General features: G+C 42.5%; 1 protein-coding gene across 3 annotated transcripts in view; it reads left to right on the plus strand.

Annotated features, from left to right (window-relative positions):
* Window positions 1-16738, plus strand: part of COL25A1 (collagen type XXV alpha 1 chain) — a 643948-nt gene that overhangs the window by 466061 nt on the left and 161149 nt on the right. For all 3 annotated transcript variants that reach the window (XM_077278990.1, XM_077278988.1, XM_077278989.1), the window contains one exon: window positions 2344-2388. In XM_077278990.1, coding sequence (XP_077135105.1) covers window positions 2344-2388 — 45 coding nt within the window. The remainder of the gene's footprint in view (window positions 1-2343; window positions 2389-16738) is intronic.

Raw genomic sequence — 16738 nt, forward strand, 5'->3', positions numbered from 1 at the left:
TCAAAACGAGCTTTATAATTTTTGTGTGTAAGTAAGTTTCTCTCCACTCTTACATAAAAGCCACTTCTATGGAGTGAACGGCTTATTGTGGTCGCATGGACAGATACTCCAGTCTCTGCTTGGGAACTCTCCCATCTCCTTCAGGGTTACCTGAACACAGGGTTTCTGTGTTGCCTCTCTGATTAATGCCCTCCTTCTCTGAGCTGAGAGTTTTGGTGGGTGGCCCTATCTTAGCAGATAGATTGTGGTCCCATGTTCTTTCCATTTGATAATAATGGAGTTGATGGTGCTCTGGGAGATTAGAGATTGGAACATTTTTTTATAACCCAAGCCTGACGTACTTCTCAACAATTTGTCCCTGACTTGTTTAGAGATCTCCTTGGTCTTCATGGTGTTGTTTGGCTAGTGGTGCCTCTTGCTTTTTGGTTTTGCAGGCTCTGTTACCTTTCAAAAAACGTTTGTATGCACTGACAGACCATGTAACACTTAGATTGCACACAGGGGGACGTTCTGTCACTAAGCATGTGACTTATGAAGGGAATTGCTTGCAACAGAAATTTTTAGGGTCTTCATCGCAAAAGGGGTGAATACATATGCACTTGCCAATTTTAAAATTATATGATCCCATAAATTAAATTTATGCCTATATTTTTCTCACTTTACTTCATCAACTTAGACTATTTAGTGCTGATTAGTGTTGAGTGATACCTTCAGATATGCAAAGGTATCGGTATCGGATTGGATTGGCCGATATCCAAAAAATATCGGATATCGCCGATACCGATACCAATGCATATCAATGGGACACAAAATATCAGAATGGTTCCCAGGGTCTGAAGGAGAGGAAACTCTCCTTAAGGCCCTGGGATCCATATTCATGTATAAAATAAAGAACAAAAATAAAAAATATTGATATACTCACCCCTCTGACGGCCCCGGCTCTCACCGGTCCCAGCGTCTGCCTCCGTTCATAAGAATGCAGAGTTAAGGACCTTCGATGACGTCGCGGCTTGTAATTGGTCACGTGACCGCTCATGTGACCGCTCACGCGACCAATCACAAGCCGCGACGTCATTGAAGGTCCTTCACTCCCTGCATTCTTAGGAACGGAGGCACCGCTAAGAGCAGGGGCCGCCGGAGGGGTGAGTATATCAATATTTTTTATTTTTATTATTTATTTTTTACATGAATATGGATCCCAGGGCCTGAAGGAGAGTTTCCTCTCCTCCAGACCCTGGGAACCATACGCACCACACACTTCCGATTCAGATTTCCGATATCGCAAAAATATCGGAACTTGGTATCGGAATTCCGATACAGCAAATATTGGCCGATACCCGATATTTGCAGTATCGGAATGCTCATCACTAGTGCTGAGGCATCACACACAAATCGGATTACAAAAATATTTAAACACAGGTTGTAATGTAACAAAATAGGTAAAAAACCATGTGGGATGAATTATCTTGCAAGCCACTGTAAATAGATAGATAGATAGATAGATAGATAGATAGATAGATAGATAGATAGATAGATAGATAGAAGTCCAAAAAGTCAGAGGCAGCACACCATTGCAAATAAGTTTCAAAAAGAAACTTATCCATGAGCTGAAACGTCGCCATGATGGGCTATTAAAACCTGAACACTTTTTGAAACTTATTTGCAATGGTGTGTTGCCTCTGACTTTTTGGACTCTTATTATAAGGTTTGGTACATGCCTGAGGGGCTTTGCACTCTGATTTTGTTTTTCTGTGCTGCTCTCACTTTTTTGCAATTTGATAGATAGATATAGTTTGGTAAAGAAGGAAACATGAAAATGTCAAAATTGTCATACCAAAGCCTTGAGATCATTCAGACACTGATTCAGACTTTGATTTGCTTCTATGACCTTTTATTAGATGGACTATGTGGTTACCACCATCCACAAGCTGTGAACAATGGATATATTGTTTTTTATTCATTCTTTAATTCTCGGGTATCGCTAAATGTAGTTGTAATTTACTAGACAATACAAACAAGCCACTATATAACATGACATATATATTGTGCTGTATATTCCCAGTTTGTAATGTTCCGATGTCTTTTAGATGAAAGCAGTATTATATGTGTCTTTTTGAGTTCAATGTTAGATCGAAAACTATTTCAGGGAGGTCAATCTGACAAATAATAAATCATAAGTCAAATATTGTGTATAAAATTACACCAAAATGATTAATCAAAAACATAACATGTACGGCTCAAGAATCTCATATGTATTGTGAAAAAAAAACAGACACTAATAGTAAACATGAAGCCAAGTTCACAGTAAGTTGGATTTATTTTATGCAATGTTTTTTTCTGCAGGGTGACATGGGGGAAAGTGGTCCCAAAGGTGAACTAGGAGAAAAGGTAATGCTCCTGCTTTCTTCAAATCTAGTTTCATCATATCAAAAGCGTATACACCTTGTTAACTATATGACCAACATTAGAAGTTAAATATCTAATCACATATTTCACTGTACAGTTAGAAATATTAGCTTTAATGTAGGTACTGTTGCTCCAATTTTCATCCTTCTGGAGGAAAGCTACACCCTATAATTCATAAGGAGAACCATAAAAGTCCATAAAAGTCAAGCAGAACACAAAGAATACAGCAGAATAGATATTTATAAAATACTAGATGGTATCCCGATTCTAACGCATCGGGTATTCTAGAATATGTATGTACTTTATTTATGAAGATTTTAGAATAATACATTGAATACACAGGATTCGGCCGGCCGGGCGCGACCAATTAGGGAAGCGTGGTTCAAATCCCGTGCCAATTCGCGGCCGGACTGCGCCTGTTGCTGATTGTTCGCGGACGGCCACATAGTATATAGCACAGCCACGTAGCATATTGCACAGCCACGTAGTGTATTGCACAGCCCACGTAGTATATTGCACAGCCATGTAGTATATTGCACAGCCACGCAGTATATTGCACAGCCACGCAGTATATTGCACAGCCCACGTAGTATATAGCACAGTCACGCAGTATATTGCACAGCCCATGTAGTATATAGCACAGCCCACGTAGTATATTGCACAGCCCACATAGTATATAGCAATGTGGGCATCATATTCCTGTTAAAAAAAAGAATTAAAATAAAAAATAGTTATAGACTCACCTTCCATTGGCCCCCGGATCCAAGCGAGGCCTTTACTGATGCTCCTCGCGCGCTCCGGTCCCAAGAGTACATTGCGGTCTCGCGAGATGATGACGTAGCGGTCTCGCGAGACCGCTACGTCATCATCTCGCGAGATCGCAATCCATGGAGCAATCACCGGAGCGTCGCGAGGAGCGGGAAAGGCCTGTTCCTGATCCGGGGGGCCGCCGGACGGTGAGTATATAACTATTTTTTTTTTATTATTTTTAACATTAGATCTTTTTACTATTGATGCTGCATAGGCAGCATCAATAGTAAAAAGTTGGTCACACAGGGTTAATAGCAGCATTAACGGACTGCGTTACACCGTGGCATAACGCGGTCCGTTAACGCTGCCATTAACCCTGTGTGAGCGCTGACTGGAGGGGAGTATGGAGTGGGCACTGACGGCTGGGGAGTAGGGAGGGACTAATTCTCGGCCGGACTGTGCCCGTCGCTGCAATCAGCGACGTGGGATTTCCGGGACAGACAGACAGACAGACAGACGGAAGTGACCCTTAGACAATTATATAGTAGATTCTCAGTTATCCAGCTGGCTTAAGCACCCCATACACATTAGCCTAATGTGTATCGGAGTCCTGGACAGTATATTTTATCAGGAGAGTTAAGGATCTGACATGTCAGAAATTGGATTACCGATTCTTTTTTTCTTCCTGAAATAAGGCTCTGCCAGATGTCAGGCAGCGGCTTGCTGTTAGAGAACACAAGAGCTCTCAATAGAGTGAGCAGTCATTTGTATGAAAGAGCTGGCCAAGATAGCTGTGGCCAAACGATTAGGCAAACCATTGTTTGGCTGACAATTAGTGTGTGTGGTGCTTTAATCTATAACAGTCTAAAAAATGAAAGTTGCTCTGTGAATGGATGCCATAAGCAACAAGGCTGGTATTTCTTTTAGACTGTTGTGATAGTGTTATGTAACAAAAATACTGTTATTCTTAAATTTGTTCTTATAAATATAATTTTTGCAATATAAGAAAAAATAGAGAAAACAGAATACAAAATTGCTAATGATGTACAAAGTTAATACAGTCTGTATGACAAGGAACCCATTATCATCCAGTGCTGTCATGTTCCACAACTGCAACCCCCTGGAGTGCCTAGAAGTACAAGGTGTTCAGTTCTCATAGACATAGCCAAGGTAGGGAAGGTTGAAACCTGACCACCACTGAACAATGTACAAAAGTGAAAGCGTCAAGACTGGGCCAAGAAATATCTGAAGATAGATTTTTTTAAAGGTTTTATGGACTGATTAAATGAGAGTGACTCTTCACGGAACAGATGGATGGGCCCGTGGCTGGATTAATAATGAGCACAGACCTCCACTTCAACTTGCAGCAAGGTGATGGTGGGGTACTGCTACTATGAGCTGACATTATTAAAGAAGAGCTAGGTGGACCTTTTCAGATTGATGGATTCATTTCTTAAAGCAGTAATACAGGTAAAAGTATGCATCTTTCGTTACATGCATCAAAGTCTCCAGTAGTCACTAAAGGCCTTAGAGAAGAAAGAATAATGACATGGTGTGATTACACTGTGATTATTCTTAATTATGCCAGACATATTATTCAGTTGGCCCAGGGACATGAGCTATTGTTCATATAAGATATTACAGAACAGTAGCCTGGGAACCATGGCTCCAACCTGAGGAATACAGATTTGATCTACTGTCCATCACTGAACCCATGGAGATGTTTAGAGAACCCAGGTTGGGACAATCAGGTCATCTGGCCAAATACTTTAGTGGACTGTCAGCTTCCTAAGGTTACCGATAGCTCCTCAATGTGGGTGCCCACCAAAAGCAGGGTACCACTGGTTTGGGTAGTTTACCCTGGAAGCACTGAAGTTGCAAATGTTTTAATTCCTGGTTCGCCAATGGAAGGATGAGACTTTAATTTACAGTTTGCATCATGTACTTGCTGGAACTGTACTATATGTTATTGACTGTTGATGGTTCAATAAAGTATTACCACACTGTGTTACCCTCACACTGTGTTGTCTGAGTGGTATTATTGTTGTGAATTTGGATTCTGGGCTCCCCCGGTGGCCGCTTGTGGAATTGGACTTGTCATCCTCTTTCCTGTTTCACCTGATTCCATCAGTAGTGGGTGTCGCTATTTAAGCTCATTTCTCTGGTGGTTTCTTGCCGGTCAACAATGTTATCTGATGCCTCTCAGTGCTTGTTCCTGCTTCTAGACAACCACTAGATAAGTTGGACTTTTGTCCATGTTTTGTTTTTGCCTATTTGTTCCAGTTCACAGCTGAAGTTTTGTTACTGTGTCTGGAAAGCTCTCGTTGATCAGGGATTGCTACTCTGGCGTTATGAGTTAATGCCAGAGTTTAAGGTAATCTCTGGATGGTGTTTTGTTAGTGTTTTTCTGCTGACCATGAAAGTATACTATCTGTCTTCTGCTATCTAGTAAGCGGACCTCAAATTTGCTAAGACTATTTTCCTGCTGCGTTTGTTGTTTCATCTGAACTCACCGTCATTATATGTGGGGGGCTACTGTCTTCTTTGGAATATTTCTCTAGAGGTGAGCCAGGTCTTATATTTCCCTCTGCTAGCTATTTAGGTCTTAGGCCAGAGCTGGGCATCTAGCGATAAATAGGAAATGCTACCTGGCTATTTCTAGTTGCGCGGCAGGCTTAGTTCATGGTCAGTATAGTTCCATCTTCCGAGAGCTTGTCCTTCTATAGGCTTGCTATGATCTCTGCCTGCAGAGATCATGACAGTTTGACCGGCCAATAAAGTGTTAAAGACCCAGGTTGAGAAAGGAGAGTTATAAGAAGTCTGCTGGAATTTTTTTTTTTTTTTTTTTTTTTTTTTTCTCCAGTCTGCCTTGCTGCAGTCTTTTCTCTCTCTCTCCTCCTAATCTCTGTATGCTCTGTGTGCACCTGACAATAATGGATCTCCAGAGTGTAACTGCGGGTTTGAATAATCTCATCACGAAAGTACAAAATTTACAAGATTTTGTGGTACATGCTCCGGTATCTGAGCCGAGAATTTCTTTGCCGGAGTTCTTCACAGGGAATAGAGCTAGCTTCCAGAATTTCCGAAATAATTGTAAGCTTTATTTGTCCCTGAAGTCTCGTTCAGCTGGAGACCCTGCTCAGCAGGTTAGGATTGTGATTTCCTTGCTCAGGGGTGACCCTCAAGATTGGGCCTTCTCATTGCCAGCAGGGGATCCTGCGTTACGCGATGTGGATGCGTTTTTTCTGGCCTTGGGCTTGCTTTATGAGGAACCTCATTTGGAACTTCAGGCAGAAAAAACTTTGATGGCACTATCTCAGGGGCAAGACGAAGCTGAAGTTTTCTGCCAAAAATTCCGTAAATGGTCTGTGCTTACTCAGTGGAATGAGTGCGCCTTGGCGGCAACTTTCAGAGAAGGTCTCTCTGATGCCGTTAAGGATGTTATGGTGGGGTTCCCTTTGCCTGCAGGTCTGAATGAGTCCATGACAATGGCTATTCAGATTGATAGGCGTCTGCGGGAGCGCAAACCGGTGCACCATCTGGCGGTGTCTATGGAAAAGACGCCAGAAAGTATGCAGTGTGATAGAATTCTGTCCAGGAGCGAGCGACAGAATTTTAGACGGAAGAATGGATTGTGTTTCTATTGTGGGGATTCTACTCATGTTATATCGGCATGCTCTAGGCGTACAAAGAAGCTTGATAAATCTGTTTCCATTGGCACCATTCAGTCTAAGTTTATTTTGTCTGTAACCCTGATTTGCTCTTTGTCATCCATTGCCACGGACGCCTATGTTGACTCTGGCGCCGCTCTGAGTCTTATGGATTGGTCCTTTGCCAATCGTTGTGGTTTTGATTTAGAGCCTTTGGAGACTCTTATTCCTCTGAAGGGGATTGACTCCACCCCATTGGCTAATAATAAACCACAATACTGGACACAAGTAACCATGCGTATCAATCCGGATCACCAGGAGATTATTCGTTTCCTGGTGCTGTATAATTTACATGACGATTTGGTACTGGGATTGCCATGGTTGCAGTCTCACAACCCAGTCTTGGACTGGAGAGTAATGTCTGTGTTGAGCTGGGGATGTAAGGGTATTCATGGGGACGTACCTTTGGTTTCTATTTCGTCGTCCATTCCCTCTGAAGTCCCTGAGTTCCTCTCTGATTATCAAGACGTCTTTGACGAACCCAAGCTTGGGTCGTTACCTCCGCACCGTGAGTGCGATTGTGCCATAGATTTGATACCGGGTTGTAAATATCCAAAGGGTCGTTTGTTTAATTTGTCTGTGCCGGAACATGCTGCTATGCGGGAATATATAAAGGAGTCTTTGGAAAAGGGACATATTCGTCCATCTTCTTCTCCCTTGGGAGCTGGGTTTTTCTTTGTCTCAAAAAAAGACGGCTCTTTGAGACCATGTATTGATTATCGGCTTCTGAATAAGATCACTGTTAAGTATCAATACCCATTGCCATTGCTTACTGATTTGTTTGCTCGTATAGAGGGTGCTAAGTGGTTCTCTAAAATTGATCTTCGTGGGGCGTATAATTTGGTGCGGATCAGGCAGGGGGATGAGTGGAAGACCGCATTTAATACGCCCGAGGGCCACTTTGAGTATTTGGTCATGCCTTTTGGTCTTTCTAATGCCCCTTCAGTTTTCCAGTCTTTTATGCATGATATTTTCCGCGATTTTCTGGATAAATTTATGATAATATATCTGGATGATATTCTGATTTTTTCTGATGACTGGGACTCTCATGTCCAGCAGGTCAGGAGAGTTTTTCAGGTTCTGCGGTCTAATTCTTTATGTGTGAAGGGGTCTAAGTGCGTTTTTGGGGTCCAGAAAATTTCCTTTTTGGGGTATATTTTTTCTCCCTCTTCCATTGAGATGGATCCCGTCAAGGTGCAAGCTATTTGTGACTGGACTCAGCCCTCCTCTCTTAAGGGTCTTCAGAGATTTTTGGGCTTTGCCAACTTTTACCGCCGATTTATTGCTGGTTTTTCGGATGTCGTTAAACCACTGACTGATTTGACCAGACAAGGCGCTGATGTTGCTAATTGGTCCCCTCATGCTGTAGAGGCCTTTCAGGAGCTTAAGCGCCGTTTTGCCTCTGCCCCTGTGTTGCGTCAGCCTGATGTGAATCTGCCTTTTCAGGTTGAGGTTGACGCTTCGGAGATCGGAGCTGGGGCAGTGTTGTCGCAGAAAGGTTCCGACTGCTCCGTCATTAGGCCTTGTGCCTTCTTTTCTCGCAAATTTTCGCCCGCAGAGCGGAATTATGATGTTGGGAATCGGGAGCTTTTGGCCATGAAGTGGGCGTTTGAGGAGTGGCGCCATTGGCTCGAGGGGGCTAGGCATCAGGTGGTGGTATTGACTGACCACAAAAATTTGATTTATCTTGAGACTGCCAGACGCCTGAATCCTAGACAGGCGCGCTGGTCTTTATTTTTTTCTCGCTTTAATTTTGTGGTGTCATACCTACCGGGTTCTAAGAATGTTAAGGCAGATGCCCTTTCTAGGAGTTTTGACCCGGACTCTCCTGGTAATTCTGAACCCACAGGTATCCTTAGGGAGGGAGTAATTTTGTCGGCCGTTTCTCCTGATCTGCGGCGGTTCTTGCAAGAGTTTCAGGCGGATAGACCGGATCGTTGTCCGCCTGATAGACTGTTTGTTCCGGATGATTGGACCAGCAGAGTCATCTCTGAGGTACATTCTTCTGCATTGGCAGGTCATCCCGGAATTTTTGGTACCAGGAATTTGGTGGCAAGATCCTTCTGGTGGCCTTCTCTGTCACGAGATGTGCGAGTCTTTGTGCAGTCATGTGACGTTTGTGCTCGGGCCAAGTCTTGTAGTTCTCGGGCTAGCGGACTGCTGTTGCCCTTGCCTATTCCTAAGAGGCCTTGGACACACATCTCGATGGATTTTATTTCAGATCTGCCTGTTTCCCAGAAGATGTCTGTCATCTGGGTGGTCTGTGACCGTTTCTCTAAAATGGTCCATTTGGTTCCTCTGCCCAAGTTGCCTTCTTCTTCTGAGTTGGTTCCTCTGTTTTTTCAGAATGTTGTCCGATTGCACGGTATTCCTGAGAATATTGTTTCTGACAGAGGTACCCAATTTGTGTCTAGATTTTGGCGGGCATTCTGTGCTAGGATGGGCATAGATTTGTCTTTTTCATCTGCTTTTCACCCTCAGACTAATGGCCAGACCGAGCGGACTAATCAGACCCTTGAGACATATCTGAGGTGTTTTGTCTCTGCTGACCAGGATGATTGGGTTGCTTTTTTGCCATTGGCAGAGTTCGCCCTCAATAATCGGGCCAGTTCTTCCACCTTGGTGTCCCCGTTTTTCTGTAATTCGGGGTTTCACCCTCGATTTTCCTCCGGTCAGGTGGAATCCTCGGATTGTCCTGGAGTGGATGCGGTGGTGGAGAGATTGCATCACATCTGGGGGCAGGTTATGGACAATTTGAAGTTGTCCCAGGAGAAGACTCAGCGTTTTGCCAACCGTCATCGTCGTGTTGGTTCTCGGCTTTGTGTTGGAGATTTAGTGTGGTTGTCTTCTCGTTTTGTCCCTATGAGGGTCTCTTCTCCTAAGTTTAAACCTCGGTTCATCGGCCCTTATAGAATATTGGAGATTCTTAATCCTGTTTCTTTCCGTTTGGACCTCCCTGCGTCCTTTTCCATTCATAACGTTTTTCATCGGTCGTTATTGCGCAGGTATGAGGTACCTGTTGTACCTTCAGTTGAGCCTCCTGCTCCGGTGTTGGTTGAGGGTGAGTTGGAGTACGTTGTGGAGAAAATTTTGGACTCTCGTGTTTCCAGACGGAAACTCCAGTATCTGGTCAACTGGAAGGGTTACGGCCAGGAGGATAATTCTTGGGTCAATGCATCTGATGTTCATGCTTCTGATCTTGTTCGTGCCTTCCATAGGGCTCATCCTGGTCGCCCTGGTGGATCTGGTGAGGGTTCGGTGCCCCCTCCTTGAGGGGGGGGTACTGTTGTGAATTTGGATTCTGGGCTCCCCCGGTGGCCGCTTGTGGAATTGGACTTGTCATCCTCTTTCCTGTTTCACCTGATTCCATCAGTAGTGGGTGTCGCTATTTAAGCTCATTTCTCTGGTGGTTTCTTGCCGGTCAACAATGTTATCTGATGCCTCTCAGTGCTTGTTCCTGCTTCTAGACAACCACTAGATAAGTTGGACTTTTGTCCATGTTTTGTTTTTGCCTATTTGTTCCAGTTCACAGCTGAAGTTTTGTTACTGTGTCTGGAAAGCTCTCGTTGATCAGGGATTGCTACTCTGGCGTTATGAGTTAATGCCAGAGTTTAAGGTAATCTCTGGATGGTGTTTTGTTAGTGTTTTTCTGCTGACCATGAAAGTATACTATCTGTCTTCTGCTATCTAGTAAGCGGACCTCAAATTTGCTAAGACTATTTTCCTGCTGCGTTTGTTGTTTCATCTGAACTCACCGTCATTATATGTGGGGGGCTACTGTCTTCTTTGGAATATTTCTCTAGAGGTGAGCCAGGTCTTATATTTCCCTCTGCTAGCTATTTAGGTCTTAGGCCAGAGCTGGGCATCTAGCGATAAATAGGAAATGCTACCTGGCTATTTCTAGTTGCGCGGCAGGCTTAGTTCATGGTCAGTATAGTTCCATCTTCCGAGAGCTTGTCCTTCTATAGGCTTGCTATGATCTCTGCCTGCAGAGATCATGACATATTATGCCCAAGGAGAAGGAGAGCGGGCATTCAGTGGGATGAGCCCTGGTCCATGTGTTCCTTCTAAAGGCAGCGAGGCCAGCGGACGAGAGCCCACACATGGCCCCTTCCTCATCTGTTTGAAACCTTATTCAAATCATGTGGGCCATCCTTAAATGGGAGTTTACAGTGAATGAAAACAGTCCTCATCTCTGAGCAGTGTTTGAGAAGTTGTGGTTGGTGCTGCCCAAAAAGTTGATCGTCAACAGATTAAGAAATTGACAGACTCCATAGATGGAAGGCTTATGGCTATTATTGAAAAGAAGGGTGGCTATATTGGTCACAGATATTTTTCAATATCACACAGGAATATTTTTGTACATTTTTAGTTGTTTGGGGCATTATTCTCACTATAACTAATAAAAACAAATGAAAATAATGAAATATATTTTCACAATGTGAAAATAAATAATTGAGATGGGAAAATTAGTTTTTTCATTTAGTTGCATAATATTTCTACACCCTTATAGTTGCCCAATAATTGGACACACAGATATTCTCCTAAGAAAGACAAAACGTAATTTTTACTTTCTTCAGTATGATTTCAGTAAAATGAATCATCAAAAATACAAATTGCCTAATAATTGTGCACACAGTAAATATATACAGTATATATACATATGTATGTATGTAACATTAAAACATAACCTATATGGCATGTAGAGTTGAGACACTATACAAGCAGTACGACATGAAACTTATTTTGAGACCAACAGACAAAGATAAGTGCAATGACAAATTCCACAAATAACAAAAAATTACAAAAATTACAAACACTTAAAAGGGTTTTAAAGTTTCACAAAGTTGTGCCCAAATGATACCATAGTTTTAAAAAATTAAACACATAATATTCTCTCTCTCCGAGTCCAGCTCCACCTCTTCTACTGTCTCTGTGTTTGGGCAACTGAGGCACAGTAGCCCTGCTCATGTAAATTGCATGAGCTGTTGAGCTCAGTATAATTTTAGCAACTATTAGATCAAATATGGCATTTTCATGCTTTCAACAAAACATCTGTTAAAAGAAGTTTATGACACCATGAATTACTTTAGAATGTTGTTAAATAATGGTTAAATCTAGTTGTTACAACGAACAGATGGCTGATGCAACGAAGTAGGTTGTTTCAGGAAGAGTTGGCTTTTTGCTCATCTAATATATAAATATCTCTTTGTTATATTGCATTTTTTCAACTTGGGAGCCTGTGGGTCTTGGATAATCGAAGGATGAAAGGCATCCATCCCTGCTATGAAGTAAAAGAAATTAGATGTCAAACATATACGTTTGTTAAAAATAAGTAGACTTGGATGGCATCTATCGGACATAGATATTGGTTTGTCATATTTACCATCTCGCTCCATACATTTTGGGATATATTGGCTTTAGAAACAATACACATCTGTAAATTTGGTAAAGTAGGCCAGAATCTCTAACCCTGGATGAATATAAATTTAGCCTTGAATTGTAGAATCTGATGTCCAAATTCAAAGCTGCTGCATGTGCTTGTCCGGGATCTATAATATAAGATTGAAAAGCCTTCAAAACACCTAATTGATGATATGGAAAACAATCCTGAAGAGTCTTGGACAATATGGCGAAGAAATAGAAACAATGTAATTACCCACAAATGTCTTTTAAGACATTGCATCACTTATCCTTGTTTAAAAAGCAACTGAACATCTTGATGTTGTTATGAACTGTGGAAAATAATAAAACAAGATGTTGATTAGATTTGCAAAAACTCCATTCTACAAAATAGCTTAACCTTGATTATAGCGGAAAAGTCACAGTTTGCAGAAACCAACTCCTAATATTAATCTCGGCAGCACGTTTTGTTTATGCTTGACAGCATGCTGCCAAGAACGATGATTTCTAAGAAAGCGTAAAAATAATTTTAACCCTACAAACAAGCATTTTGCTCTTTTGTTCTGATTAGACATCCAATTATAGTGAATGCAAATCCCTAATATTAGTCCAGTGTAAATGCAACCTAAGCTAATTTTTTTCTTTTTTTTTTGTTCCAGAGTTTGCTGTTTTTTTCTGTAAAAAGATATTTCAAGAATTTCCCCAAATTAGCCAAATACTCTTCAAATATTCAAATATGACTTTTCCCCAAGCAAGATTCTATATAGTCATGGTTTGAAAGGCTAGTAAATTGGTAATTTTCCTTGCACGTCAGTGAAGGGTCTTGTTTAATAAACTCAGTATAACACAAGTTTAGAGGCTAATGTTTCTAATTTAATCCCTTCAGGACCTTGCGATTTTCCGTTTTTGTGGTTTTGTTTTTTCCTCCTCTTACTCTAAGAGCCTTTTTGTTTTTCTGTCCCCATAGCCATATGAGGGCTTGTACTTTTGCAGGACAAAATAATGTTGAATGACACTGTTAGGGGCTAGCGGAACGCACCAAATAATTAGAGAAAAGGAATAAGGTGCGTTCGCAGCCCGGGGTCCACTGTGCACAGATGGAACCTGCTGCTAAGCAATGACGGACTATATGGCGGTACAATGAGGTTTCACACGGGTTAGCTTCACCCTGTGTGAAAGAAGCGAACCCTGTTGCGTCACAAGGCCGCAGTACCGCACGTAATAAAACTAATAATTAAATAGCACGAGAGTGCATGCGATGCCGCACTGGTGGACGCCACTAACCACCCAGACTTAGGTTTGGAAAGCGCGGTGATAGCGCACGTCGCCGCACTGGTGGTCACAGCAATAGACGCTGTTTGTGTACCAGTGTTGGTTACAAGTCGGGCGCTAGATTACAATCATCCTCCTTACGCGAGCATTCAAACACAAGGGAGTGGATGATTTAAAGGGACACTGTCACCCCCTCCAGCCGTTATAAACTAAAAGAGCCACCTTGTGCAGCAGTAATGCCGCATTCTAACAAGGTGGCTCTTTTAGTTTTTGGTGCATGTATTCTCAAAATAAAGCTTTTTATAACTTCTCCAAAATACCTTTCTTTCGCCAGGGAGGCAGGTCCTCACCCCCCTGCTTGAAACGCCACACTGCCGTCACTCAAATCTTCAGGGGCACCGGGCACCGCCCCCTCTGCGCTGTTTTCGCATGAAATCCGGCGCCTGCGCTGTGTAGTACTGTCTGGTGCAGGTGCAGTGAGCTCTGGCCGTCTGACGTCACAGCCAGGCTTGCAGACTGCGCCTGTGCGGCCGCCCTGCTTGTGAATCCCAGCCCCGCACTGTGCATAATGCATAACACACTGCGGGGCCGACCTTCCTGGAGGACCAATGGGATCTGCTGCAGTATCTGAGAATGTGACCCTCGATCTCCAACAGGAGATCTTGCCCTGGGCATGCTCAGAAGGAGAAAAGCAGGACTTAGTCCCAAAAGCATCTGCTCGCCGCTGCCCAGCACTGGCTTCAATGGCAGAAGTTGGAAAAGCAGCAGTAGCCCTTTGCACAGAGTGAGACTGAGCAAGACGCTGGGACCGACGTCTCCACTGAGCAGGCTCCACTGCGGCTGATGCAGAAAGACAGACCGCAGCAGACATGGTTCGAGATTCCCCCTGTGCAGCGGCGGGAGCTCGACTCCCAACAGACACCTTTCATTTTATCATGTGATGCACTGGAAAGCCAGAAAAAATTCCAAGTGCATTGAAATAAAAAAAAACAACCTGCAATTGCACAATTGTTTTTTATTTTTTATTTACCATGTGCACATATATGGTAAAACTGACCCAGCAATATGATTCCCCACGTCTGTACGAGTATGAAGATACCAAAGATGTAATTTTTTTTATTAAAGTGCTGAATAAAAACTCTGAAATTTGTAACAAAACATTTTTTGCTTATGTCGTCATTTTCCAAGACCCAAAATTTTTTAATTTTTCAGGATCTGGAGCTGTGGTAGAGCTTATTTTTTGTTTGCTGAGCTTACATTTTTATTTATACCAATTTGGGGTACATACGATGTTTTGATAGCCTCTTATTGCTAGATAGAGGTTGGCTATTTTATTTTAACAAACATCTTGGGAACACTATTTTTACCATTTTCTAATGCATAATTATTACAGGATGTCCTTTTACACTTGTTAATGCAGAATTATATGTATCTATGACATATACAGATATTCTCCCTTAAAAGTAACTCTTTATTAGAAATGGGCAGATCTTTGAAAATTTGAATTCACTGAATTTTCCCCCCCAAAATCGATTTGGGCTGAATAATTTCACGCAAAACTTAATCCTGGTAAGATTGTAATTAGTGTTGAGTGATACCTTCCGATATTCGAAAGTATCGGTATCAGATTGGATCGGCTGATACCGGCAAAATATCGGATCTCGCCGATACCGATACCCGATACCAATACAAGTCAATGGGACATAAATATCGTAACTCTCCTTCAGGCCCTGGGATCCATATTCATGTAAAAAATAAAGAATAAAAATAAAAAATATGGATATACTCACCCCTCCGGCGGACTCTGGACCTTAGCGATGTAACCGGCAGCCTCCGTTCCTAAGAATGCAGAGTGAAGGACCTTCGATGACGTCGCGGCTTGTGATTGGTCGCATGACTGCTCATGTGGCCGCTCACGCGACCAATCACAAGCCGCGACATCATCGCAGGTCCTACACTCACTGCATTCTTAGGAACGGAGGCTGCCGGTTACACCGCTAAGGTCCAGGGTCCGCCGGAGGGGTGAGTATATCCATATTTTTTATTTTTATTCTTTATTTTTTGCATGAATATGGATCCCAGGGCCTGAAGGAGAGTCTCCTCTCCTCCAGACCCTGGGAACCATACACTGGAAACTTCCGATTCCGATTTCCGATATCACAAAAATATCGGAACTCGGTATCGGAATTCCGATACAGCAAATATCGGCCGATACCCGATACTTTTGGTATCGGAATGCTCAACAGTAATTGTAATTGCTTAGAAAATTCACATGAGGGATAGAACCTTGCCAAACATAAGAGCTTACACTCCATAACAGGGATAGAGGACCTAGTTTATCATAAGAGCTTACACTGTACAGGAAAGAGATAGAAAGAGGACCCACTGACCAGAGAGAGAGAGAGAAAGAGAGAGAGATAGAGAGAACCCTGCTGACCATAAGAGAATAACTCCTACAGGAGAGAGAGTGAGGACCCTGCTGACCATAAGAGCTTAAACTTTACTGGAGAGAAAAAGAGAAGACCCTGCTGACCATCAGAGCTTACACTCTACAGGAGAGAGAAAGAAAGAGAGAGAATGAGGACCGCGCTGATCATAAGAGAATAATCTCTACAGGAGAGAGAGAGAGAACCCTGCTGACCATAACAGCTCATACTCTACATGAAAAAAAGAGAAAGAGCCATGCTGACCATAAGATCCCACACTTTATAGGAGAAAGAGAGAGAAAGAGGACATTGCTGACCATAACAGCTTATCTTCACAGCATAGACAATTGTCTTACGATATGAGATGTGCATCATCTGAAACAACGGATACTGGAAGCCTGTGCTAGCATTTCTTCTGCAGTGTTGCTATCAGTGTGTCAAAAGTGGGAGATGAGGGTTGCATTGACAATCCAACACAATGGACAGCACTTAGAACACATTTTGTAAGTGGTCATAAACTGTACATAACTCATGAAAGAATAGAGTTACGTTAAAACCAAGCACACCATTGTTTTTCTTGTGAAATTCTCAATAAGTTTGATGTGTCACATGACCCTCTTCCCATTGTAAAAAATAAAGCTGAATCCAAAATGGCCAACTTCAAAATGGCCGCCATGGTCACCACCCAACTTGAAAAGTTTTCCCCCTCCCATATACTAATGTGCCACAAAAGGAAGTTGATATCACCAACCATTCCCATTTTATTTAGGT

Source organism: Ranitomeya variabilis, chromosome 1, assembly GCF_051348905.1.
Source record: "Ranitomeya variabilis isolate aRanVar5 chromosome 1, aRanVar5.hap1, whole genome shotgun sequence".
Lineage (NCBI taxonomy): Eukaryota > Metazoa > Chordata > Amphibia > Anura > Dendrobatidae > Ranitomeya > Ranitomeya variabilis.